The sequence below is a fragment of the Sorex araneus genome, chromosome X (genome assembly GCF_027595985.1).
Source record: "Sorex araneus isolate mSorAra2 chromosome X, mSorAra2.pri, whole genome shotgun sequence".
Classification (NCBI taxonomy): domain Eukaryota; kingdom Metazoa; phylum Chordata; class Mammalia; order Eulipotyphla; family Soricidae; genus Sorex; species Sorex araneus.
In genome coordinates, this window is record NC_073313.1 from 113,249,714 (window position 1) to 113,275,237 (window position 25,524).

Consider the following 25,524-nt stretch of genomic DNA (forward strand, 5'->3'; position numbering starts at 1 on the left):
TAAAGCAAGTACCTTTATATCTCACCAGCTACTGCTCTTTAAAGAAAATATTATCTTCAAAGAACAACATGATACAAAGAGAATTTGGACTCATTAAGTGATTGAATATATTCTGAGTCTATTTTTGTACAAAAGAGAATATATGATCACATAAGTTTCCCAAAACTGACAGAAATAGATGTTATAAGGAGAAAGGAGATTGAAAGAAAGAAATCTCAGACTTACAGTTTTTCATTCAACTTTATGCACAGTTTCCATCGGCAATGTACATTTAGTGTTCCATTTATTTTTTAAATGCATCAGAAAAAAATCAAGATCATAGATCTGTGACCAATACAAATATTTCTGAATTCTTGAAAAAATTCATTTAGAAAAGTCATTAAACTAGCATCCTATAAAGATAATTAGTAAACAAATGGTAATTTAACTTTACTCCTTTGATTCTGACAATTCAACATCAACTCTTTCTTGTGCCATATAGTAATAAGGTTTAGCAGAAGTAGTTATCTATTGCATTTTTTAGGGACAAATAATTTTTAATTTGGTGCCAGTGATCAAAACAAAGGCCTCACATATGGGAGACATGAACTCTACAAGTAGGCTGCATCCCTGTCCCTATTAAAATAATTTTATTAGTTAGCCTTCTTCAAATCATAAATTTAATTAAAAGGAAAATGTCTTAATTCAATAACTGATAAACTAAGTACCACAAAATTCATTTAGAATAAGTTTTTGCACTTATGTAAAACTACTGAAAGAAACATACGATAGCCTTGTTATAATACATCTTTGAGAATTATGCCCAAGTTGGCACTGCCTTTTGGCACTAGAGTAAATAAATGCCACAACATGGTTCCATATGAACCATATTAAATAAAAATTTGCTTTGCAGTAAAGAATGCTATAATGAGGTTCTGGTGCATTTGCTCTTCAAAGTAATAATTGACAAATAAAATACAATAAGGAAATGGCCTATAATTTTGCTAATATTTCAATGCTACAAGACAGAAAATATTTTAAAGTAATTAAAATCTAGATTAGTAAGAGTAATTCTATAGCATAATAACTAGAAAAGCAATGTCAATGATCGCTATGACTTTTAATGGCGACCTTACAATATGTGTAACAATGTCAAATTTCTACATTAAAAACTAACAACTAAGGTATTTATCTGCCATTTCTTACCTATATTACCCAAATTTTCACCAAGGAGATTGCTGATATCAATGAAATTTGTTAGATCCAACTGAAAAATAGTAACTATTTCAAATATTTAAAGTAATAAATTACTAATAATCTAATTTTAAATGATATAGTCATAAGAATTCACTCTTAAAAATTCCAATTTGACCCTTGGGGAATGTAAAGAACACATCCATATACTAGAGCCAAAAATAGTAAAGTTGTTCCTACACCAACAATAACTGTATCATTTGGCACACTAGTTTTATTTTTTATATATATATCCTTTGAAAGACCCAAGTCAACACTTGTAATAAATTGCATCCATATTAAGAGGTAACAAGTGCAAATAATCACATATTAAAGATACGGTACTTGCTTGCCTACTTTTGCCTACTACAAAAGTAATTATACTGAGATTTTACTATAGGAAACCAAGTTGTTACAGTAATGTTTTTGAAAATTTCTTGCATTGCTACCAATGTAAATTTAGCTATTTCTAAATTTAATAGGACTTTATTTAACATTGTATACTTATGAAAATATTTATAGAATGATCTGCTTAATTCAACATCAAGTCAATTGAGGATCACAGCGGTTACAGGATCTACAAATGGCCATATTTCAAATAAAAGGCTATACCTCAGTTGTTCTGTCTGAATGTAACTGAAGCAAAATACTGATATATGTTCAGGAAAGTGAAAACATAAATCCAAACATCTGAAGTTTTATCAAAATCATCTTGATAATTAGTATTTTGCTAGTTCTGAAAAAGTTCACTGCTTTATGTAACATTTCAAAACAGAAATAAAATACTCTTGAAATAATACATTCTAAAAGATGATTAAGTTTTGCAAAATTAAATAGCATAAATACGCATATTAACATTGTTTTTTAAACATGAAATAACCAATTTAAGGAAACCTGCGATGGACTAAAAAAAAACCCACAAATGTCACAATGTGAGGCACACTTAAATGCTCACGTATTACTGACCATACAAAAAAAATCTACTAAAATATTTTAAATTCCATAGATACCACTAATAGATAAAAAGAAATTTCAAAAATGCTTAAGACTATATAAGAGCCATCAATTACACAGGCACTTCACATGTAAACAATCTACATTAAACTGAAATATTTTGGCACCAACCTATAATACTAAAAAGAATTTAATATAAAGCCAAAGTTCTAGATTTTCTGCTTCTTTTTTGTTCTAGAAAACTAAGACCAAAGATGAAACAACTTGTTTATAAACTAGAAATAGAAGTGTATTAAATAACTCAAATATATACTTCTTTTAAGTCGGTAAAAATGACTACCGTCTCCAGATGCTTACTAGTATGATATGATATAAAAAAATTAAAAATAATGAACATTACATTGAAACATTATTTTCAATTTAGTATCAATCTTATTTTTGAAATATAATAAAGTTTATCTAGCTGACTTAGTGAAAAGAGAATTTGAATTTATCAAAAACTCATTAATCCAGTTTTCCCCTAAAATAAGTTTGGGCAATTCAAAATTTGATGTTGGTGTTTTAACATAATTTAAAAAAATCATAACACTTGAAATAACACAAGGCCTGTTAGACTGCATTAGATCAAGCCCTGATTAACCATTTTTATTTATGATTTAGTGATATTTGAAATCACTTCAAATAAACTAAACTATACACTCATGATTTTTAAATGTTGTATCAAGCTGTAGAAAGCTGAGATGCCTTGTTTGTGGGTAATTCAAGAAGAGCTTGGACTGTGACACCAACTTTCACAAGACCTCTTTCTTCCAAAATATGGTGAGGCAAACAAAGTCTTTCCTGAAAAACAAAATGAAAGACAAATTAACATTTTTCAACAAGGCATAAAGTCTAAATAAGTCATAATTAGATTTCATAAATGTTTTCTGTACAGTCAAACAAATATATTACTATAACTTTTCCTTTGAAAATAAAATATAAAATTTGCCAAATTTCTCAGTTTATACTTAAGGATCATAAAGGTTGAACTGGCCTGTAGCGATTTCCTCTTAATACTTTCTCTGAACCACTTTCTATACACAACAAATATTCTTAAATTAAGTTTGTCAGTTCTGCAATTCCCACTCAATCTTAAAACACTGTTGTCATAATTATCCCCTCAACTATCTGACTATTAAAACTACTCACCAGTACCGAGGCCAGAGCAATAGTATAACAGGTCAGGCATATGCCTTGAATGTAGCCAACCTGGGTTCGATTTCCAGCACCTTATATGGTTCCCTGAGCCTACCAAAAGTGATCCTGAGCATAAACTCAAGAGTATTCCCTGAGGACAGCCAGATGTGGCCAAAACTCTCCCTCCACCATCTTGATAGTCAAGATGACATTATCACCAAAGCCTTATGAAATGCCACATACTGAGAATGTTGTCTTGACTGCTATATGCCATATAACTATGACTAATTCCATTCTTGAAACCTTCCCTCACGTCGACTTTGATGACACCATTCTGAGCTTCTCTGACAGCAACTCTGCACTAGGCTTGATCAGCTATCACTGATCATAATTAATTTCATTAATATTTCTAAAGGCTCTGCCTTTACATTCTACTTTTTATGTTCATTTCTTGTGTCATACCTGATGGTGTTTATGCCTAATTCCTGGCTCTATATTCAGGGATCACTCCTGATAGGACTTGGGGGACCATATGGATGCCAGGTATTGAACCTGGGTAGGCCTCATGCATGGCAAATGCCCTACCAGCTGTACCATCACCAGCCCTCTACAATTTTTATACTGCAGTTCCTCCTAAGTGTTCACATCTATTCTCACATATACAACTATATCCTTCACCTAATATTATAAACACCATCATTTTTAGCTTTATTGAGGTATATTGCTATTTTTATTGTAAGATATTCAAAGTGTACACTATGATGATTTGATATATACATTGTGAAAATGGATTATAAAGCACTCCACATCATCATGTTTACTTTTTATGACAATAGTAAAGTTCTATTCTCTTAGTCTATTTTAATCATACAATGATGCCATGTTATACATTAGCTTCAGAGAACTTCAACATATAACTTAAATGACGAAGTATCTTATTAACCTCCTCCTATATCCATCTCCTACCCACCACTTCTAGACTACCACTTTCCTACTCTGTGCCTATAAATTTATAAATCTTTGGTCACCATGATACAAATACTGTAAATGATAGGGTTTCATGCATACAATGTTCCAACACCATGCCCTCCACTAGAGTATTCATCTCCCTCCACGACTGCCTCGGGATTCCCCTTCAGGCCCTCCCCCCCCCATTCACACCCCCATACCCATTACCTCCACATGGTAAGCTCAGCTCTATAGACCAGTTAACAGATCGTAATCTGATATTTTGAACATTTACTATTCCCTTACTCTGCTTCTTGATATTCCACATGAGAGAACATTCTTTATCTATGTTATTTCTGACTGATTTCACATAGCATATGACCATCCAATTCCATCCACATAGCAGCAAACTGCATGATTTAATCTTTTCTTATGGATAGCTGAATAGTATTCCTTTTACATATAGTTTCTTTAACCAGTCATATGTTCTTGGACAAGTGGGCTGTTTCCATATTTTGGCTATTGTTAAGAATGATGAAATAAAAACAAGAGTGCAAAATTCCTCTCTGGGTATAGTTTTCTGGTCTTTGGGATAGATGCCAGGAAGTAGAGTTGCTGGGTTACATGGAAATTTTTTGATAAGTGTTTATATTCTTTCCAAATAATGTTGAAATGGACAACATTGCCCAACAGTGGATGTTTCCCTCCACATCCAGGGAAACAACGGTCGATATTTTATTTTTAATGTACAAGAATCTCACTGATGTGATATCTCACTGTTTTGGTTTACATTTTACCAATGATCAGTGATGCAGGGCATTTTTTCAAATATCTGTTGGCCATAAGGATGTCTTCCTTAGGCAAGCTCCTTGTCTCTTCTCCCTAGTCTTGGATGGGGCTTAATTATTTTTCTTGTTAAGTTGTAAAAATGCTTTATCCATATTAGATAGTAACTATCTGATGAGCGGTGGGAAAATATTTTCTCCCAGTCTGTGGGGTGAATCTTAATTCTGGTTACTTAAAAGCAAGTTCACATATAAGGGATGCCAAACAGTATCTGCCATTCTGTCTGGCTACTACTTAGCATCATGCTCTCCAAATTTACTCATATCACCACAAATGACACTATTTCTTCTTTACAAAGGTTGAATAATTTGCACTTATGTATTTGTCATGAAGGAAATCAAGGAAGAAATAAAAAGATACCTGGAAACAAGTGAGAATGAAGACACGAGTTACCAGAACTTATGGAATGCAGCTAAAGATGTATTAAATAGCGCTGCAATGGTTTCTCAGGAAGGAAGAGAGGGCCCAAATAAATAACCTGACTTCACAGCTTAAGATTTTAGTAAAAGACCAACAAAAGAACCCCAAAACAGGCAGAAGGAAAGCAATAACAAAAGTTAGAGCAGAAATTAACCACATGGAAACGCAAAAAACAATCCGAAAGATAAATGAAACCAAGAGCTGGTTCTTTGAGAAAATAAACAAGATCGATAAACCACTAGCAAGACTCACAAAGAAAGAGAGAGAGAACCCTAAGAAACTGAATCCTAAATGAAAAGAGGGACATCACAACAGAAACCAAAGAAATACAAAACATCATCAGATACTACTTTGCAAGTCTGTATGCCACGAAATTAGTGAACCTAAAAGTAATGGATAAATTCCTGGATTCCTATACTCTCCCAAGACTGATTCAAGAAGATTTGGAATACCTAAGTGGACCTATCACTATCAAAGAAATAGAAACAGTAATCAAAAGTCTTCCCCAAAACAAAACCCCAGGTCCAGATGGATTCAACAGCGAATTCTTCCAAACATTTAAAGAGGACCTATAGTCAGTTCTTCTCAAGCTTTTCCAGGAAATGGAAGAAAAAGAAACCCTCCCAAACAGTTTCTGTGAGGCACATATCTCCCTAATACCAAATTCAAACAAAGACACCACTAAAAAAGAAAACCACAGGCCAATATCCCTGATAAACACGGATGTGAAGATCCTCAACAAAATATGAGTAGAATCCAACAACTCATCAGAAAGATCATACACCACGACCAAGTGGGATTCATCCTGGGGATGCAAGGATGGTTTAAGATTCAAAATCAATCAACATAATCATATCAACAAAAGAAAAGATAAAAACCTTATGATGATATCAATAGATGCAGAGAAAGCATTTGACAAGATCCAGCACCTGTTTATGATGTAAACTCTCACCAATATGGGTTTCAAAGGAACTTTCCTCAATATAGTCAACGCCATCTACCACAGCCTATGGAAAGCATTATCCTCAATGGGGAAAAACTAAGAGCCTTCCCTCTAAGATCAGGGACAAGACAAGGATGCCCACTCTCACACTTCTGTTCAATATAGTACTGGAAGTAGTTGCAGTAGTGGTTAGGCAAGAAAAAAGATACTAAGGACATCCAGATAGGAAAGGAAAAAATCAAGCTCTTACTATTTGCAGATGATAGGATACTATATTTTGAGAACCCTAAAGCCTCTACCACGAAAGTCCTAGAAACTGTAGATTTTTATAGTAAAGTCACAGGCTATAAAATCAAAACCAAAAGTCCATGGCTGTCCTACACGCAAATAATGGAAGACAGGCAAGCAACATGAAAAAAATCAATCCTGTTCAAAATCATGCCTCAGAAAATCAAGTACCTCGGAATCAGCTTAACTAAGGAGGTAAAAGACCTGTACAAAGAAAACTACAAAACGCTGTTTTACAAAATAAAATAGGACATGAGAAAATGAAAAGATATCCCCTGCTCATGGATTGGGAAAATTAACATTGTCAAAATGGCAGAGCATTATACAGATTCAATGTGATCCCTATAGGGATACCCATGATATTCCTCAAAGAAATGGATCAAATACTCCAGAAATTCATATGAAACAACAATCCTCCATGAATAGCTAAAGCAATTCTTGGAAAAAAGAAGATGGGATGTACCACCTTCCCCAACCTCAAAGTCTACTACAAAGCGGTAATAATTAAAACAGCATCGTACTGGAACAAAGGCAGAGCTGCAGACCAGAGGAACAGGGTGAAATATCCTTATACACACCCTCAAATATATGATCATTGATTCTTTGATAAGGGAGCAAGAAACTTGAATTTGAGCAAGGAAAGCCTCTTTAACAAATGGTTCTGGCAAAACTGGACAGCTACTTGCAAAAAAATGGGCTCAGACCTCTAACTAAAGCCATGCACAAAACTCATATCAAAATGGATTAAAGACCTCAACATCAGACCACAATCCATAAGGTATATTGAAGACAAAGTCGGCAAAACCCTCCACGACACTGAAGCTAAAAGTATCTTCAAAGATGACATACCAACGACCAAACAAGTGGAAACAGAGATAAAAAAAAATGGGACTATCTTAAACTAAGAAGCTTCTGCACCTCAAAAGATACCATGCCCCAAATCAAAAACAATCTACAGAATGGGAAAGGATATTCACCCAATACCCATCCAATAAGGGGCTGATATCAAGGATATACAAGGCACTGGCTGAACTCTACCAGAAGAAAACATCAAACGCCTTCAGAAAACGGGGCAACAAAATGAACAGAAACCTTCTCAAAGAAGAAATCCGAATGGCCAAAAGGCACATGAAAAAATGCTCTTCATCACTAATCATCAGGGAGATGCAGATCAAAACAACTATGAGATAACATCTCACACCACAGAGACTGGCACACATCCAAAAGAACAAAAGCAACCGGTGTTGGCAAGGATGTGGGGAGAAAGGGACCCTCTTTCACTGCTGGTGGAAATGCCGACTTGTTCAACCCTTTTGGAAAACCATATGGACGCTTCTGAAAAAATTAGAAATTGAGCCCCCTTTTGACTCAGCAATACTACTTTTGGGACTATATCCTGGAGATGCAAAATATGTAGTAGAAATGACATCTGCACTTATATGTTCATTGCAGCACTGTTTACAATAGCCAGAATCTGGAAAATACCTGAATGCCCGAAAACAGGTCACTGGTTTAAGAAATTTTGGTATATCTACACAATGGAATACTATGAAACTGTTAGAAAGGATGAAGTCATGAATTTTGCATATAAGTGTATCTACATGGAGAGTATCATGTTAAGTGAAATGAATCAGAAAGAGAGGGACAGACATAGAAAGATTGCATTCATTTGTGGAATATATTAAGTAACAGAATTCAAGACTTATACCCAAGAATAGTAAATGTATACCAGGATACATGTATACCATGTATTCCATGGCTTGGAAGCAGGCCTCATATGCTGTGGGGAAAGGCAGCTAAGATAGAGAAGAAACCACCAAGAAAAGGGTGCTTGGAGGGCCCACTTGGGATTGGAGATGTGAGCTGAAAGTAGACCACACACCGAACATGATGGCCACCCAGTATCTATATTGCAAACCAGAACACCCAAAAGGAGAGAGAGAGCAAAAGAGAATCCCCTGCCACAGAGGCATGCAGAGATGCAGGAAAGGTTGATGAGAGGGATACTGAGATCATTGGTGGTGGAGAGTGGGCACTGGTGGAGGGATCAGTACTTGATCATTGTATGACTGAAGGGTAAGCATGAAAGTCTGTAGGTCTGTAACTGTACCTCACGGTTACTCACATAAAAATTTTTTAAAAAATAAACAAATAGGGGCCGGAGCGATAGCACAGCGGGTAAGCCGTTTGCCTTGCACTCGGCCGACCTGGGTTCGATCCCCGGCATCCCATATGGTCCCCCAAGCACCGCCAGGAGTAATTCCTGAGTGCAAAGCCAGGAGTAACCCCTGAGCATCGCTGGGTGTGACCCAAAAAGCAAAAACAAACAAACAAATAAATAAAAATAAAATGGCAGATATCCTTAAAAGGTTAAAGTGTTACTGTGGTATTGTTTTGTTCTTCTTTGATTATTAGGAAAGTTGAGCTTTTTTTATTTTTTCCCATCTACTTGTCAGCAATTTTTACGTTATATTTGGAAAACTGTCCATTCAGCACACATTTTACTTTTTTCAATTTTGAGATATATAAATTTTTGGTGTAGTTTCTAGGTTAATTACTTATGAGCTATTTGCGATGCAAAGATGTTATCCTGTTCTATGAGTTGCCTTTTCATTGTGTTGATTCTTTTGTTGTGTAGAAGATAGTACCAACTCAATTTTTGCTGTTGCTGACTGTACTTTTATAGTGTTAAACAGAAAAGTAATCATTACAAAAACAGTAACAAGTCAGTCTTACAATGGATATGTTACTGGTGCCCGCTCAAGCAAATCAATGAGCAATGGGATGACAGTGACACAGTGATACAGTATTATCTACTGATTATTGTTGACACCTTTTCAATAACTTATTCACTATATGTGTGACATAATTTCTAGTTTCTCATTCTATCTTATTGATCTATGTTATCTTAGTTTCATTTATTTACTTTGTTATGTATTAGGAACTGTGAGTTAAAGACTGTTAGAAGGTTTCATGTTATACAACATTCCAACACCACACCCTCCACCATTCATTCTATCATACCCTCCTCCCACCCCCATTCTACCATAGTAAGCTCAGATCTGCAGAACAGTTTCCAGGTTCTGTTCTTGGTGGTCGTTTTGTTAGTCCCTTATTCTGTTTCTTTAGATCCCACATATGAGAGCTGATTTTGCATTTATTTCTCTCTTTTTGACTAACTTCACTGAGAGAGCTTGATACTCTCCAGATCTATACATGTAGCAGAAAACTGCTTAATCTTTTCTTATAGTTGAATAATATTCTATTCTGAATGTATATTGATAGCATCATGACCTTTTGACTGCTTTCATTTTGTAATATAATTTGAAGTTCAGAAGTGTGAGATATCAACTTTAGTTCATTTTTCACAATATTGAAATCAGAGCCTTTTATATTTCCATATACATTTTAGAACTTTCATATTTCTGTGATTTTTCGAGTTAGCCATTGGGACTCTGATGGGAATTACAATGAATAAATTATACTAGCACTATAAATACTTTAACATTATTTACTCTGATTAACAATTTATAAGTGTTGATTTTTAAACTTTCATTTACTTATCACTAGCTTATTTCAAGTGGTTAATGAGTCCTTTCTACATGCATGTAATTGTCACCACTCCCTCCACAGAACATTATGACCCATCTCAATGCTCCTGTCCTCCACCCAATTCATTCTGGTAATTAGTACAGTTTTCAGAGTCTAGGAGTTACTTTTCTTGTTTCCTTCCAATTCATTTGCTTTATTAATTCATATTCAATGTATTAGCAAAACCAGTCAATAACTGTATCTCATCTCCTTATATATTACAATTAGCAAAAAAATACATCCACTTTGTCTAAAAGAGCAAATTTTCATTTTTAATGGCATTCTATTATTCCATTGGTTATATATGTAACAGTTTATCCACTGATCTGCTGTTAGAATTAAAAAAAATGACTCCATGTTTTGGATATTGTGAAAAAAGCTATTACTATAGGGGCGCAAACTTGCATTAAAATTATTTTCCCACTAATAGTATAAATATCCAAAAGTCTTGTGTTATGTCCTGTGAAAATACCTTATTTATCTTTAATTAATAATTATTATTTGTTTAGTTTGCAGGCCACACCCAGCAGTGATCAGAGTTTACCACTGGCTCTGTGCTAAGAGATCACTCCTGGACTCTGTGGACCATATGCAGTACCAGGAATCGAACTCAGGTTGGCCACATGCAAAGCAAGGGCCCTACCACTACAGCTATACTATCTCTCTGGTCCTCAAAATTCCATTAATTTCCATGCCATTTTATATAGAAGCCCTAGCAATTTACACATAAGAGGGGTAGAGGTAGCAGGGCCCAATAGTTCAGCCAAGGGATGCCTTGCTGGGTTCAGTCATAGAGCACCAGGTGCCAGAGTACAGGAAGTCCCTTCTATCTTTTAATTTTAACACGTTTCTTTTGCCATACAACATCTCTTTAGTTTCATTCAATCTCATTTATTTTTGCTGTCTTAGCCATAGGGCTGGAGCCATAGCACAGCAGTAGGGCGTTCGCCTTGCATGCGCCAACCCATGTTCGATTCCTCCACCCATCTTGGAGAGCCCAGCAAGCTACCAAGAGTATCTCACTCACGAAGGCAGAGCCTGGCAAGCTACCTGTGGTGTACTGGATATGCCAAAAACAGTAACACTAAGTCTCACAATGAGAGACGTTACTGGTGCCCGCTCAAGCAAATCGATGAGCAACAGGATGACAGTGATAGTGACAGCCTTAGCCATTGGACTCAAACCAGTGAAGATACATCTGTGGTCCATACCCTAAATTGTTCTATCTACGATTTTTCTCGAAATAGTTTATGAATTCAGGCTTCATCTGAGATCTTGAATCCACTTTTTTTGCTTTTTGGGTCACGCCCAGCAATGGTCAAGGGTCACTCCTGGCTCTGTGCACAGGAATTACTCCTGGCGGTGCTTGGGGAACCATATGGATGCTGGGGATTGAACCGGGGTCAGCCACATGCAAGGCAAAAGCCCTACCCGCTGTACTATAGCTCCGGCCCCTTGAATCCATTTTGAGTTAACTTTTGTCTATGGTGTGAGACAGGGATGCAGTTACTGTTTTTTCATGTATTGTGCAGGTTTTCCAGATCCATTTGCTGAAGACTCTTTCCTTGCTCAAATTCATTCCTCCAACTTTGTCACAGATTAGCTGTCCATGTATCTGGTGAATTACATCATTTATATGCTGAGATATGCTGTTCTTTAGTTCTTTTTTTTTTTTTTGCTTTTTGGGTCACACCCGGTGATGCTCAGAGGTTACTCCTGGTTCTGCACTCAGGAATTACCCCTGGCAGTGCTCAGGGGACCATATGGGATGCTGGGGATCGAACCCGGGTCGGCCGCGTGCAAGGCAAACGCCCTACCCGCTGTGCTATCGCGCCAGCCCCCGCTTTTCTTTAGTTCTTTTATTAAGTTTATGCTTCCCATTTTCTAGCCTTTGGGTAACGTATTAAACATGAGACTTCTTCAGGGATAATTTCTGTTGGCTGCATTTTTCCTGCTTGTGTATTTTGTGACTTTTTAATTGGGCATTTAAAACAAGAGGCAATTCTAGAAATCAAGCTTCCCCTCAGTGTTTTTTTTAGTATAGTATTTTTGTTATGGTTATTTAAAGAACTAAATATTGTTATTTTATATATGGAACCCTATTAGCAACAGTACTGCAAAGGACAGCACAAAAACTCGCATCTTTTGAAAAGAGTTCTCGAGGATTCAAATAGATGGGTGGGAGGCAAATGCAGTAGGAAGTGGATTGGTGGAGAAAAGTGGACAAGGATGAAGAGATTAGTGCTGAAACATTGTGTGCTTTGAAATACAATCATGAATAACTTTATAATTCAATAGTGACTAAATATGAAAAGAAAGAAAGGAAGAAAGGAAGAAAGAAAAGGAAGGAAGGAAGGAAGGAAGGAAGAAAGAAAGAAAGAAAGAAAGAAAGAAAGAAAGAAAGGAAGGAAGGAAGGAAGGAAGGAAGGAAGGAAGAAAGAAAGAAAGAAAGAAAGAAAGAAAGAAAGAAAGAAAGAAAGAAAGAAAGAAAGAAAGAAAGAAAGAAAGAAAGAAAGAAAGAAGAGAAAAAATTTAAAATCCAGTTAACAAAATACTATTTTACTGAAAAGATTCTTTTGTTTTTTGGCCACACCTAGTGATAATGAGGGGCAACTCTTGGCTCTTGGAGGTGCTGAGGGGACTATATGGAACAACAGAGATAAAACCTGGGTGGGCCATGTGCAAGGCAAGTGCCCTACCCGCACTGTACTATCCAGCACCTCTGAGAAGATTCTTTCTCTAAAAAAAAATCTGTTTTCAATTAAAGAACTATTATCTACAAAGTTACTGACCTTTGAGAATTAGGCATATCATATTCCAGTATCAATCCCACCACTAGTGTCAACATCCCTCCACCAGCGTTCCCCGTCCAACTCCCCCCAACTCACACCCAAGGCACCTGTTTGTTACCTTGAAAGGCACATCACAAAATTAGATGAATTAAATCTCATGTTTTCAGTGTTGTTAAATCTGTGCTTTGGTTATATAGCTATATTACTCTCTAATATCACCAGTATAACCAAAGCTCTGACCCCTGTTCCTCCATTACCTCCCTCTATCACCTGCTTTCTTCCTCCCGTTATTTCTTTCCTTTTATGTCCTTCTCCTCCCTCAACTCTGGGGTCAAGGGTGATCTAGGTATCCCCCTCATTACTACATTATATTTCCTCGTCTAAATACTTTAGATAATAGATCATCCTGTGTTTGTCTTTCTTCTGGCTTACTTTATTCAACAGGTACCTTCCAGGTCCAACCATGTTGCAACAGATTGCATGGTTCCACTGTGCCTTACAGCTGTATTATAGTATTCCATTGTTTATATATACCACATATTCATAATCCATATATCTGTCCTTGGAAAAATAGGTTGATTCCATATCTTAGCTACTGTACAAAATGCAGCTATAAATAATTATGTGTATACGTCCTTATGAAAGAATGTTTTTCAGTAATTGGGGTGGACGCCCAAAGTGGAATTGCTGGGTCATAGGGTCTGCTCAATTCTAAGTTTATTGAGGATTCTTTATATTTTTTTAAAAGGGGTTGAACCAGACAACATTCCCACCAGTAGTGGATGGGAGTTGCTTTTGACCACATCCCCACCAGCACAGTTTATTCCTACTATTTTTGATATTTTGACTTGTGTGAAATGATAATATTACTGTTACCTTGATTTAGATTAATCTAATGATAAGTGATACTGAGTATTTTTTCAGACCTATATGAATCTGTCTGTATTCCTTAGAAGTGTCTGCTCATTTTCTTTCCCAATTTTTACAGGGTTCTTGAAATTTTGTTGTCAAATATTTTGTGAGTACTTTATATATTCTGGATATCAACACTTTATCTGATGTGTTGTGTGCAAATATTTTTCCCATTCAGTTAACTATCTTTTAGTTTTAGCCCCTGTTCCTTTTGGCATACAGAAACTCTTTAATTTTATGTAGTCCTATTTGTTTATCTTGATCTTGTTGCCTAACAGTCTTAAAAGTTCAAAAGCCTCTGGCTCAATGACCCAAATAAAAGGGAAAACTCACAAATGACCATATCACAAATAAGAGATTCTACAAATACTAAAATTATTTCAAAAAGGAGATATTTGTACTCGCAGAGGCAGGGTGGGGTGGTGGAGGTTGGGGTGGGGATGGTGGGAGGGATATTGAGAATGTTGATGGAGGAGAATAGGCACTGGTGGAGGGATGTAAACAAAATGCAAACATGAAAGTTCATAAGTTTGTAACTGTACCTCACGGTGATTCACTAATAAAAATTAAAAAAAAACAAAAACAAAAAAGGAGGCATTTTAAAGTTTACAATAGCAACTTCAACAAAGTTTAATGAAATGAAATTAATCAAGCAGTGATTATATATGGTCCCCAGACCACAAATATCAGTATCATCTGGGGCTTTTTTGCAAAGCAGATCTACAACTGCCATCCCAGACATAAGTAATCAGAAACTCTGAGGGTTCAAGTAGTCCTTGCAGATTCTGTTGTAACAACTATTCCATGTTGTATATTACCTTGTATAAAAGTTCAAGAACACTACCTTGTGCTAGAGTGATAGTACAGGATTAAGGTCCGGCTCAATGTCTGACACTGCAGACAGTCACTTGAGCACAGAGTCTACAGCATCCCCTGAACACTGCTAGAAATACCCTAAACTCCACCAGAAACAAACAAAAAGATGACTTTCTGTAGGACAAATTCTCTGAAAGACATCAAAGCTCATGCAATAAGTGAAAGTCAGACCAGTCTGTATCTATCTAAAGAATTAAAATTGCAGATTAAACCATGAAAACCTTCTAACATTGAAAACTACTTCCTAGACTAATTAATTAATGAATTAGACTATTTTAAAAAGAAACAACAGCAATTCCATATGAAATAAATTTTTAAGGAAGATAAAAGCAGAGAAAATACTCTAAAGTGAGTTACTAAAAGAAAACTAAAGGCTAATATTCATCTGAACATAGAAGCAAAAAAAGTAGAAGTAAAATTTATTTAATTGAATTAAACTACAAAAAATAGAAACAATAGCAGTAAAACCCATCATGACAAAGTAGGACTTATCTCAGAATCCATGGCTACCATCTGAAAATAAACTAGTATAATTCGATCTATCATGAAATACATTGATGACTAGTGTCTGGAGTCCCACAGTTACAGTGAAAATTGATGGAGAACTACCCAGTTCTGAAAACAAGCTGGAAACAAGAGTAAAATAAGTCTTTTTCATAAAACTCTCATTTATTCTCCTAGAATGTGAAGAAACCTGGAGTATGTTGTTCTACTTTTTCTATTATGCAAACAAAGAGAAATAGAAAGCATCCAAAGTAGAGGTGGGTTCTGAGTTATATTGACTGGATTCATAGCTTTGGTCCACCACTTTGCAGGGTGTGACCCTGCAAAGTCACCCAACCTCCTTGTTTCTCAGTTTTCTCATATATAAAATTTGCATCCATTCATTAAGTATTGAAAATACATCCCTCAAAAATCACTGAAATAAAAACTGGGCAACCATGCATAGACCATTATTCACTGCAGATCTCAGTGCAACAGGTAAGATTTCAAATCATCTAGATGTCCAACCACGAATCAGTGCTTCATGAAAATGTAGTATATATACAAAATGGAATACTACATAGCTGTAAGGAAAAATGAAATCATGCAATTTCTGCAACACAGATGGAACTGGAAGACATAATGTTAAATGAAGTAAGCCAGAAGAACAAACACAGGATATCTCTTATATGTGGTATTTAGAGTAACTGGATAAGGAAATGCAATAGTTTAAAAGTGGAATGCCAAGATTACCCTTGGTCCCAGAATACAGAGACAAGAAGGAAAGAAATAGAGTGAAAGGTAGGGAAGTTGTGGGGTGGAAAGAAGATATAGATGAAAAGTAATGGGGGTAGGAATCAAGGGGAATCAGATACATTGATGGTGTTAAGGAATGGTAGAGCTAAATATCCAAACCAGAGTCAACAATACTGAAATCGAGAGATCCAAACTTTAATAACCATGCTTAAAAGGCGTCTTTCAAGATGGCAGGCTGGGGCTTCAGTGGGTGGAGCAGGAGAAGGAACCTGGGAATACTGGTGAAGGGATGTTGAAGGTGGCAGGACTGATGACTGAACACAGTATGTCAAAAACCCAACTATGAATAACTTTGTAATTCACAATAATTTGATGAAATAAAATTTGGGAGAAAATTGGGCAATTTTATATAATGTAATAATAACCATAAAAATAACCGTTAAATTTTCTTTCTCATTAAGAGATTAAGATAAAAATAAAGAACATAAAACAGTTTTGGATATCATTTAAAGCATATAGAAAATGGGAATAGCATGGAGCTTCCAAATTACGCAGTAACTAATTCTCTACATAAATTATATATAAATTATATTTACTCACTTGAGGAAATAGGTTTAAGTGGCGTCTGTAGACCATATTATTGTGACACCAATGAAAAAGAGAGTGTAAGAAGCACAACTCAGTATATAAATGAATTAAATCAATGCATTGTAAACTTACACACTGTTAAATGTCAATTATATCTCTATACAAACATAAAAAGGTTTTAATTAAAAAAGGGAAGTGCAACTAGATTGTGATAAGCTAACCAGGTTTTTCTCTCAACTGTAAGCCATATAAATTAATATATTATTTCTTACAGTACTATGATTACTTATTTTCATTATATGCTCAGTATTATTTTAATAGCTAATTTCATTAATTAGGGCAATTATTATATAAAACAAACAATCTGGCATTTTAAATTAAGTTTAAAACACTGTTCACAACAAATATAAATCTGATAGTCTCTCCATGGATTAACAGAAGAGTTCAACTGACCCTTCAACAAGAAAAATAAGAATAGTAATTGCATCACAATCAAGTTGTGATAGAGCCACTAAGTTATATTTATATAACAATGTGTGTGGTATGTACATTTTTCTATAAATGTAGCGGTTTCTTATCCATTCCATTAAAGGGCTGGGGAGATAGCTCAACAGGCTGAGCACATGCAAAGCATACAGAAGGTTCAGATTCACAGTCCGCACAGCATGGTTCCCCAAACACAGCCAGGAGTGACCCCAAAGTTCTTAGCCAGAAATAGTTCCTGAGAAAATTCCTAACTGTGATCCCTCAAGTCAAATAACAACTCAATTCCATTAAATGGCTATGAGAGCTAAAACAGGAACTTAGTATTGGTCCCACAGGAAGGTATTCATGAAGAGAAAGCATTATACATTTCTGTTGTGAAGAATACGAGCATGCCTGCAATAAATTAATATGTCAATGATCACTTTGTTAGAAATTACAATTACCTGTGACACACCCAACTTTTTACAAGCATCGAGAAAATTTTCCACGTTTCTCCGACATTTTGCCATGCTCAATTTAGGCTGTAAAGAAAGGGAAAGATATATTTTCAGAAATATGTAAACAGAAATTAATCAAAATGAAAACTAAAAGGGCTGGAGCGATAGTACAGAGAGTTGGGCATCTGCTTTGCATGCAGCAGACCCAGGTTCAATTCTTGGCATCCCATATGGTCCCCAACACCTCAAGGAGTAATTCCTGAGTGCAGAGCCAGGAGAAACCCCTGAGCATCGCTGGGTGTGACCCCCCAAAATAAATAAATAAATAAATAAATAAATAAATAAATAAATAAATAAATAATAAAATAAAAATGAAAACTAAAGCTACTTTGGAATATTATTTAAAAGTACTTTCCAGAAGCTCTCTTTTTTTGAAGAACAAGCAAATTTTAGCTGAAGGAGATTGCTAAATACACAAGACTGTGTGCTGTGCTGAGCATATGCTTTGCATGCAGGAAGCCTGAGGTCCCCAAAGCTGAGAACCGAGCTCAGAGTAACTCCTGATCATGCGCCACTGGGTGTATTGCAAATCTTGATCATGCACCACTGAGTGTGCTGCAAAAGCCAAAAGAATTTAAAATAGAGAATGAACAAATTATAGACAAAACTTACCACTGCTGGTGACGGTACATGAATACTAGCTACAGAACGTGGCCTTATATGATTGGCTAAATGGCAAAGAACAACCCCATCCATCAGTGCAGCTCCAATGTCATCAGGTAAAATTACTTTTAACCTGGTTTCCAGATTCTATAAAGAAATATACATGTATAATTATTTGGATATTCTAAATGTTATATATTATTTTACTAACTGCTATATCATCCAATTATTTTAAAGAGGATGGGAAATAATACCCATGCACTTTGTCAATTTTTCAAATTAGACCCATTTCTACAAAGAATATATGGAATGTCAATCTGACTAACATTACGAAGTTGTCGTATTTGCTCTCGTTCTTCACGTAAATGTTCCATCTTTCTTCTCATTGTAAATCCAGGATCTGCTGCCCCATATTCCTGGCGAGATGAACGGCTAAAAGCTATAAAAACAGAAATTTCCTAGCTTATTACAAAGCTAAAAGGAAGGATCAACCATCAGTGGGAAAAGGGCAAAAGGATAAAAAGAATCAATAATACTAGGTACAACAGTACTACATATTAAAAAGTTCTAAATACTTTTTTACAGAATATAATTGAAATCTCCCTATCTGCATATTTGAAAGCAACAGGGAAGACAAGTGTGCCACCTATGCATGTTTTTATTTAAATACATGCTATTAGAAACTTATGTTTCAGATTTAAATTTATTTTTGAGTATAAATAAGACTTTAAAATAAACAAAATTATACTTGTAGGTCAATACAGTTATTCAGGAATAAAAACTATAATTCAATACCTTGCCAAGTAACATGGATCCATTTTCTTTTGGGCTTGCCAAATGCGAAAAGATCCCTTTTTAAAACCACAATATAATGGTGTGCTATAATTTCAAACAGTGTTTGGTCTGCTGGCAGAGTGGTCATTCTAATAGCAGTCACAGTAGAGTAGAAATAAGACTGCAGTATATCTAAGGCAAAAAGCTGAGGTTTCAGGAGCTTGAAGGTAAAGAGGAAGAAAGAAATGGGGAATGGGAATTGGAAAGACAAATAAGGTTAAGAGAAAATTACTTTAATGAGAGGGGAAAGAATCTATGTGTACTTAAAACTATGGAATAAATCCAGTTAAGTTGGGAAACTCTAGTGTCTTATACAGCCAATATGTCTTATTTATTTGTAGAACATATATTTACCTGATCTGGGTTTCAATCCAAAAGGGCCATGTGAAAAAACATCCATTCTATCATACTCCTAAAAAGAAAAAAAAATATTTTTTCCCAAAAATACAAAAGACCTTACTCACATACATTCCAATTTTCAGAAGCATTTCTTCCTTTCCAGAAATAACAGACTAAAGAAAGGTAAACTGCATTTCGATTAAAACTAATAAATCAAGATCTACAAATAAGTACCAACCGACTGAAGTCTTTAGGTCTTTTTCATAGTACAAAAAAGAAAATTGGTGTAAAAAATTGATAATGTTTTGAAAAGTGAACCAGATTTAAAGTATCTCCACAAATAAAGTAATCTTTAATAAAAAGGTAAACAAAATTAGCAAAATCTACTCATATCTACTATAAACTTGATACTAGTGCAAACTGAGGCAACTTTACACATTTATACTAGTAAGGGCAACAGAATATTAGATGATTTACTCTTTTACTTGAAGGCAAAATGTTTAAAAGTGCTTTTAGATAGTAATGGCAAAGAAATTAGGTATAGTAAAAAATTTAATTTGGAGTCACAAAGTTTAGGCTAAGTCTTATGAGAAGTACTTAATACCTCTATGGTTGCTGCTTCTTCAAAATAGAAATGTGAAGATTAATTCAAATAATCTACAAGAAAGAATTTTGTATGTTGTACAGTGGTACAGTACTGCAAATTCAGAAACATGTTATTGAATATGTACAGTAACTACAGTCTGGGCTTCACTAATTTCACTATTATTTGTTGACTGGGGTCTTCTGGAAAGTCATCTATGTCTTCAGTTTAAAAATGAGAATAGTACACAGGTCACAGGACTACTTTTAGGTTCAAATGTACAGGTGATTACCTGTCACCATTTTTAGCTAAAATGCTATGCTTCTAAGACAAAGAATCCATTTATCAAAATTCAAGCAGTGTTGTATATAAAAATAGTATTAATACTTGTCTGTAAACACAGATATTAAAATCATAAAGTAGTTAAGAAAGTAATCACATATGTGCTTATTAAAATTAAATGCAAAAGAAAGGATTTGTAAAAGCATGTGATAGAAGACTATTTTCAGTGTAGCAATTTAAATTATTTTCTTAAAAATATATGACATTTACTTGCAATATAAATAATTTTAAAGCACATTTAGAAAATTAATTTCCAGGCCCATTTAAAAGTTTTAAAAAGAAACTCATCCAAGACAATAGACAAAAACTTTTAAAAAGTTGAACACCAACTACATACAAGGAAATACTACTAACCAATGTAAAATTGTACCATATAAACACTTAAGTCCAAAATTCACCAAATGAATGTATAATCACTTATTTGCCAATACGAATACACTTTTAGGATAGTAAATATGACACTTGGGAGGAGGGTATTGGGGCACACCCAGTACTGCTCAGAGGTAAATTGTTACTGGCTTAGTCCTGAGGAATCACTCTTGGAGGGGTTAGGGACCATATGAGATGCCAGAGATAGAACCCAGGTTGGCTACCTGCAAGGTAAGAGCCTTCCATGCTGAACTATCTTTCTGGACATAAGTAGAAAATTTGAAGTAGAAACAATACTGTTTAAAATGTTTTAATGTATCTCTTGTTGTAAAGCAATAAGGTTAACTAAATTATAAGTCTCTGACATTCAAATCACCAGACTATCTGCTTAAGATCTTGCAAACTCTAATTTTCATCCATCCCTTCTTATGTCTTTTCAATTAATTCTAAGATGACAGAAAATGTGTACCCTCTTGTCGATAAGAACAACCCACTGCAGGGATGTTTCTCGTGGAAAAAGGAAGTTTCTGTTGCATTGCTTTTAGACCTAAATGGTTACAGGAAAAACCATAGGTCACTGCACAATGCTGAAATATTTATTTAACTGTGAAGTTGTTCTAATTTATATAAAAACATTAATGAATTATGAAACAAAAACGCTTTATAAATCAAATTTTTGTGACCTATAGACATTTTCCAACAAATAATATAACATGCATTTATTATAAATATTTGTACAGATACGGTGTTGAAGCCATTTTATAGAATAGGAAATGCAAACAAGCCTACTTGCGCCTTCAAAACATGGATGAATAAATGACATTGCTAGACAAAAAAGATGAGTCTAAGGAAAATAGCAAAGGAAGAGATCTATGTAAACACATAAAAACACAACTTGTACCTCAGATGATACTGGAGATTGTGGTGACATACTAGCATTATGACTGCCTTGCTAAAATATAAAAATAAGAAGGTAAAAGTAAAATTAAAATATGAATGGTGATTCTGACATAAAAAAGTAAAACTAAATATTGTTTTTGACAAACTGCAATGAGGAACATCTACAGTCTTGCCATTCAAAATATGGCCTGCAATCTAGCAGATTTAGCATCCTCTGGGACCTCATTATAAATGAGGACTACAGGTCACACCCAAGATCTTCTGAATGATCATACACACACATACACACACACACACACACTCACACACACAATGCTTAAGAAGGACAACATCTGGCAGTGCTCTGGTACTACTCTCAGGTTGGTGCACAGGGTCACACTCAGTGGTGCTTGGGGGATCATGTGATGCTGGGGATTGTACCTAAGACTTCTTTATATAAATCATGCATTCCGTCCATTTGAGCTATCTCTCCAGACTCCAGAATGTATATATTTCAATAAAATCAGTTGGAACCTTAGAAGCACTTTAAGTTTTAGGTCAAAGATCAAATATTTTCCTACACATGTATCTTCTTTGATATGACATAAATGGAACACTTTGTATTTCTTAGAAAATATCCGTATGTTTACTGTGGTGTATATAATATTGGATGATAGAATGTGTTATAGTAAAGGGGGCTGCCTAGATCACCCTTGACCCCAGTGTTTAGAAAGGACAGAAAAGTAAAGAAATTAAGGGGGGAAGAAGAGAATGGGAAGTAATGGGTGAACAGGGGTATGGGCTTCAGTTATACTAGTGATATGGGTGAGTGATAGAGCCATATAACCAAAACACAGACCCAACAAAACTGAAAACATGAGATCTAAGATGCAACCACTGAAACTCTGTAATGTACCTATCAAGATGACAGGCAGTGGTTGGGAAAGTTGACACTGGTGGTGGGATTGGTGTTAAAATATTATATCCCTAAAACTCAACTATCACTAACATTGTAAATTACAGTTCTTTAATTAAATTAAAATTTATTTAATAAATCTATGTGTTTAGTAATTCCTTATAGGAAATAACATTAAAACTGAGACAAGATATATGAAGGCATAAAATAATTCCATCAATTCAAATAAGAAATTTAACTAGATTATGTGTATCTAACCTAGGCTTAGAAATTATTATAATAACATAATTGTATAAAATAATATTAATTGGTCCCAATTTTTAATAGGAAAAATGACAAATACAAGATATTAACATTTAACCATGAAACTACACACCACAAAGAACATCTCCTCAACATTCCATACACTATAATCAACTCTAGTGAGGCTGATTACCCTATACCAAGCTCTAGGAATATTAAAATTTAGCAAAATAGTCACTCAAGGATCTCCCACTCTAGTGATGGAAAGAAGACACATTTATGATGTGCAAATAAGGGGCATATGGGGAGATGGCAGGGGTGATAGAGAAAAACAAATTTCCCCAAAAAGAAAAAAAACAAATACATGTTTACCCCACAAAAGAAGAAATAATATTCCAAGATGAAAGATAGGGGCCAAATAAATAATGCAGGGTAATCCAATAAGAATACACGATCCAGCTAGGTAACCAAAGATCACAGATGGCCAACTGGTATATTAAAATTGTTCAGCATTTATCATCAAGGAAATACAAATCAAAATGACAATGTCATCTCATGCTAGAGAAAATGGCTTAAGTCAAAAAAACAAGAAGTAACCAGTGCTGGTAGGCATATGGTGAGACAGTCATCTGGTTCAGCCTATATGTAAAAGATTTTGGAGACTTCCCAAAAACTTAAGAACAGAGTTTTCATAATTTAGCAAATCCACTTCTTGGAATCCACCCCAACTGTACAAAAAAAATGAATTCATATAACTATGCACTCCCATGTTCACAGTGCTATTCACAATACCTAAACAAATCAAGTATCTGACCACAGATAAATGGACATAGAAATCTTGGGGTATAGTACAGCTATGAGATGAAATCTTGCAGTTTGCTGTAACTTGGATGGAACTGAAGAGTACTATGCTGAGCGAAGTGTGTCAAATGGAAGACAAACACAGAGTGACTGCTCTTCTCTATGAAGTATTAAAAAAAACACAGTAAAGGAATGAACAACAGCCAGTGACAGCAAACCCTAATGCTCAGTCTACAGAACTAAGTAGGGCTGGGAGACCTAGAGACAGTGGTGGAGATATGCTGGGACTCTGGTGGCAGGTGTGAAGTAGTGACATCGTATACTTGAAACCTAAGTGTGAAATCATGGTGCCGAAGTTAAAATAAGATAAATCTTAAATGGATATGGTGACAGCTATCATTTAGAAAACGATAATCTTCTGCAGAGCTTAAAATGGTGAGGTAGAAAAATTTTAAATGAGGAAAAAAATTGCAAAGATTGAATTTTAAATGTCAAAATACTATACTGAAGATCAGGGAGATAGTGCAAGTTATAGTATATATACTGAGCATGTGCAAGGCCATGAAGTCAATAATTAGCACTACATGGTCTCCCAAACACAAATGGGTTGACCTCGTGGCTCTAAGCACTGCCAGTCCTGAGCACTGATCCATGTGGACTACACACATGGGCCAAGTATTGCCAGGAATGGTTCCTAGCACTCTAGCACTACTGGGACCAGCCCATTTAAAAAAAATGCTACACAGGACTGGTCAAAAAATTATCTCTAAACAGTCTCAATAGACCACCAGGCTAATTTATTAACATAAAAGTGAGAGAAATTGCTTAATTCATAAATTGCAGTTTCAAGATGAATGTGACAAAAACTTCAAAATTCTTAGAAATTCTATTTTAAATAAAGGATATTAAAGTCAAATGATTAAACAAAGTACTCTGATGATGCCCAGTTTTTATTACTGGAGAACATCCTTTAACTAACTCAATAAAAAAACTGAAAGATGAATTTCATTTGACTGTGAAAACTATATATGGAAAGTAAATATTTTAAATGATAATGTTACCCTCTTTTCTCACCTCATCATTTTCGTTTCCACTTGAACTCTTCCTTGATGATTTATACTGAAAAATATTTAAAGCACAGACTTTATTTTCCCTTGAACATAGGAATTCTCATTTAGTGTAAGTGTATAGTATATAATCAGTATATAATAGTATATTCTATTACATATCATTAGTATAAGTCAATCCAAATCCCATTCATTTAAGTTTGCTATTAAATGTTTTTCTTAATTTACGAAAATTGATACAAAACATGATGAATTCTTTTTCTAATCTCCTCTCCTGCTAACAAACCTATTGACTTCAGGAAAAAATAAACACTGCACTAAACATACATACTTACTACACAACCACAGTAGTAGTGATAATCACTAATACTTAGTACTAATGTTATGACATGCCAGGAACTAATTGATATATTTGATATATTTAGCGCATTTCCAAACAACTCTGATGTAAATACTATCATCTCCATTTGTACTGACTGAGAAAAAGAAAAGAAGTAATATGTCTAGTATTTTTAGATTTAGAATGCTAGTACATGAAAATTTACTTATTTTAAGAATGAAGGAATTACAGTAAAATGACTAAAGTTCTTAATATGTATTCCTCCTCACTACATATAATCCTACAGACCAGTAACAGACCAACCTTTTCAAAGTAATGCTTACAATCCATGATTCTTCTTTCGAAAAATCTTTCATGTTGCGTTAAAATATCTTTGGCATTCAAGGCACTTTGAATGAATCCCTTTAATTTTAAACCTTATATTCCAAAACTCTTGGAAA

At 34.8% G+C, this 25,524-nt stretch overlaps 1 protein-coding gene and 1 non-coding gene across 6 annotated transcripts in view; both read right to left on the reverse strand.

Moving 5' to 3' along the window:
• Positions 1-221: 221 nt before the first annotated feature.
• The window catches only part of LRCH2 (leucine rich repeats and calponin homology domain containing 2), a 168,528-nt gene continuing 143,225 nt past the window's right edge, over positions 222-25,524 (reverse strand). Inside the window, exons 14-20 of one of the 5 annotated variants that reach the window (XM_055122535.1) lie at positions 24,752-24,796; positions 21,740-21,790; positions 19,560-19,617; positions 18,698-18,810; positions 18,381-18,518; positions 17,715-17,792; positions 222-3,006 (exon numbers count right to left, since the gene is read on the reverse strand). In XM_055122535.1, the coding sequence (XP_054978510.1) occupies positions 2,887-3,006; positions 17,715-17,792; positions 18,381-18,518; positions 18,698-18,810; positions 19,560-19,617; positions 21,740-21,790; positions 24,752-24,796 (603 nt within the window). In that variant the 3' untranslated portion in view covers positions 222-2,886. Of the gene's footprint in view, positions 3,007-17,714; positions 17,793-18,380; positions 18,519-18,697; positions 18,811-19,166; positions 19,366-19,559; positions 19,618-21,739; positions 21,791-24,751; positions 24,797-25,524 lie in introns of those variants that run through there. The other 4 variants (XM_055122536.1, XM_055122537.1, XR_008627375.1 and 1 more) reach the window with 4 other exon arrangements.
• Positions 21,300-21,428, reverse strand: LOC129400184 (small nucleolar RNA SNORA35). The gene has a single exon (XR_008627506.1). It is a non-coding gene; the product is annotated as a small nucleolar RNA SNORA35 (small nucleolar RNA).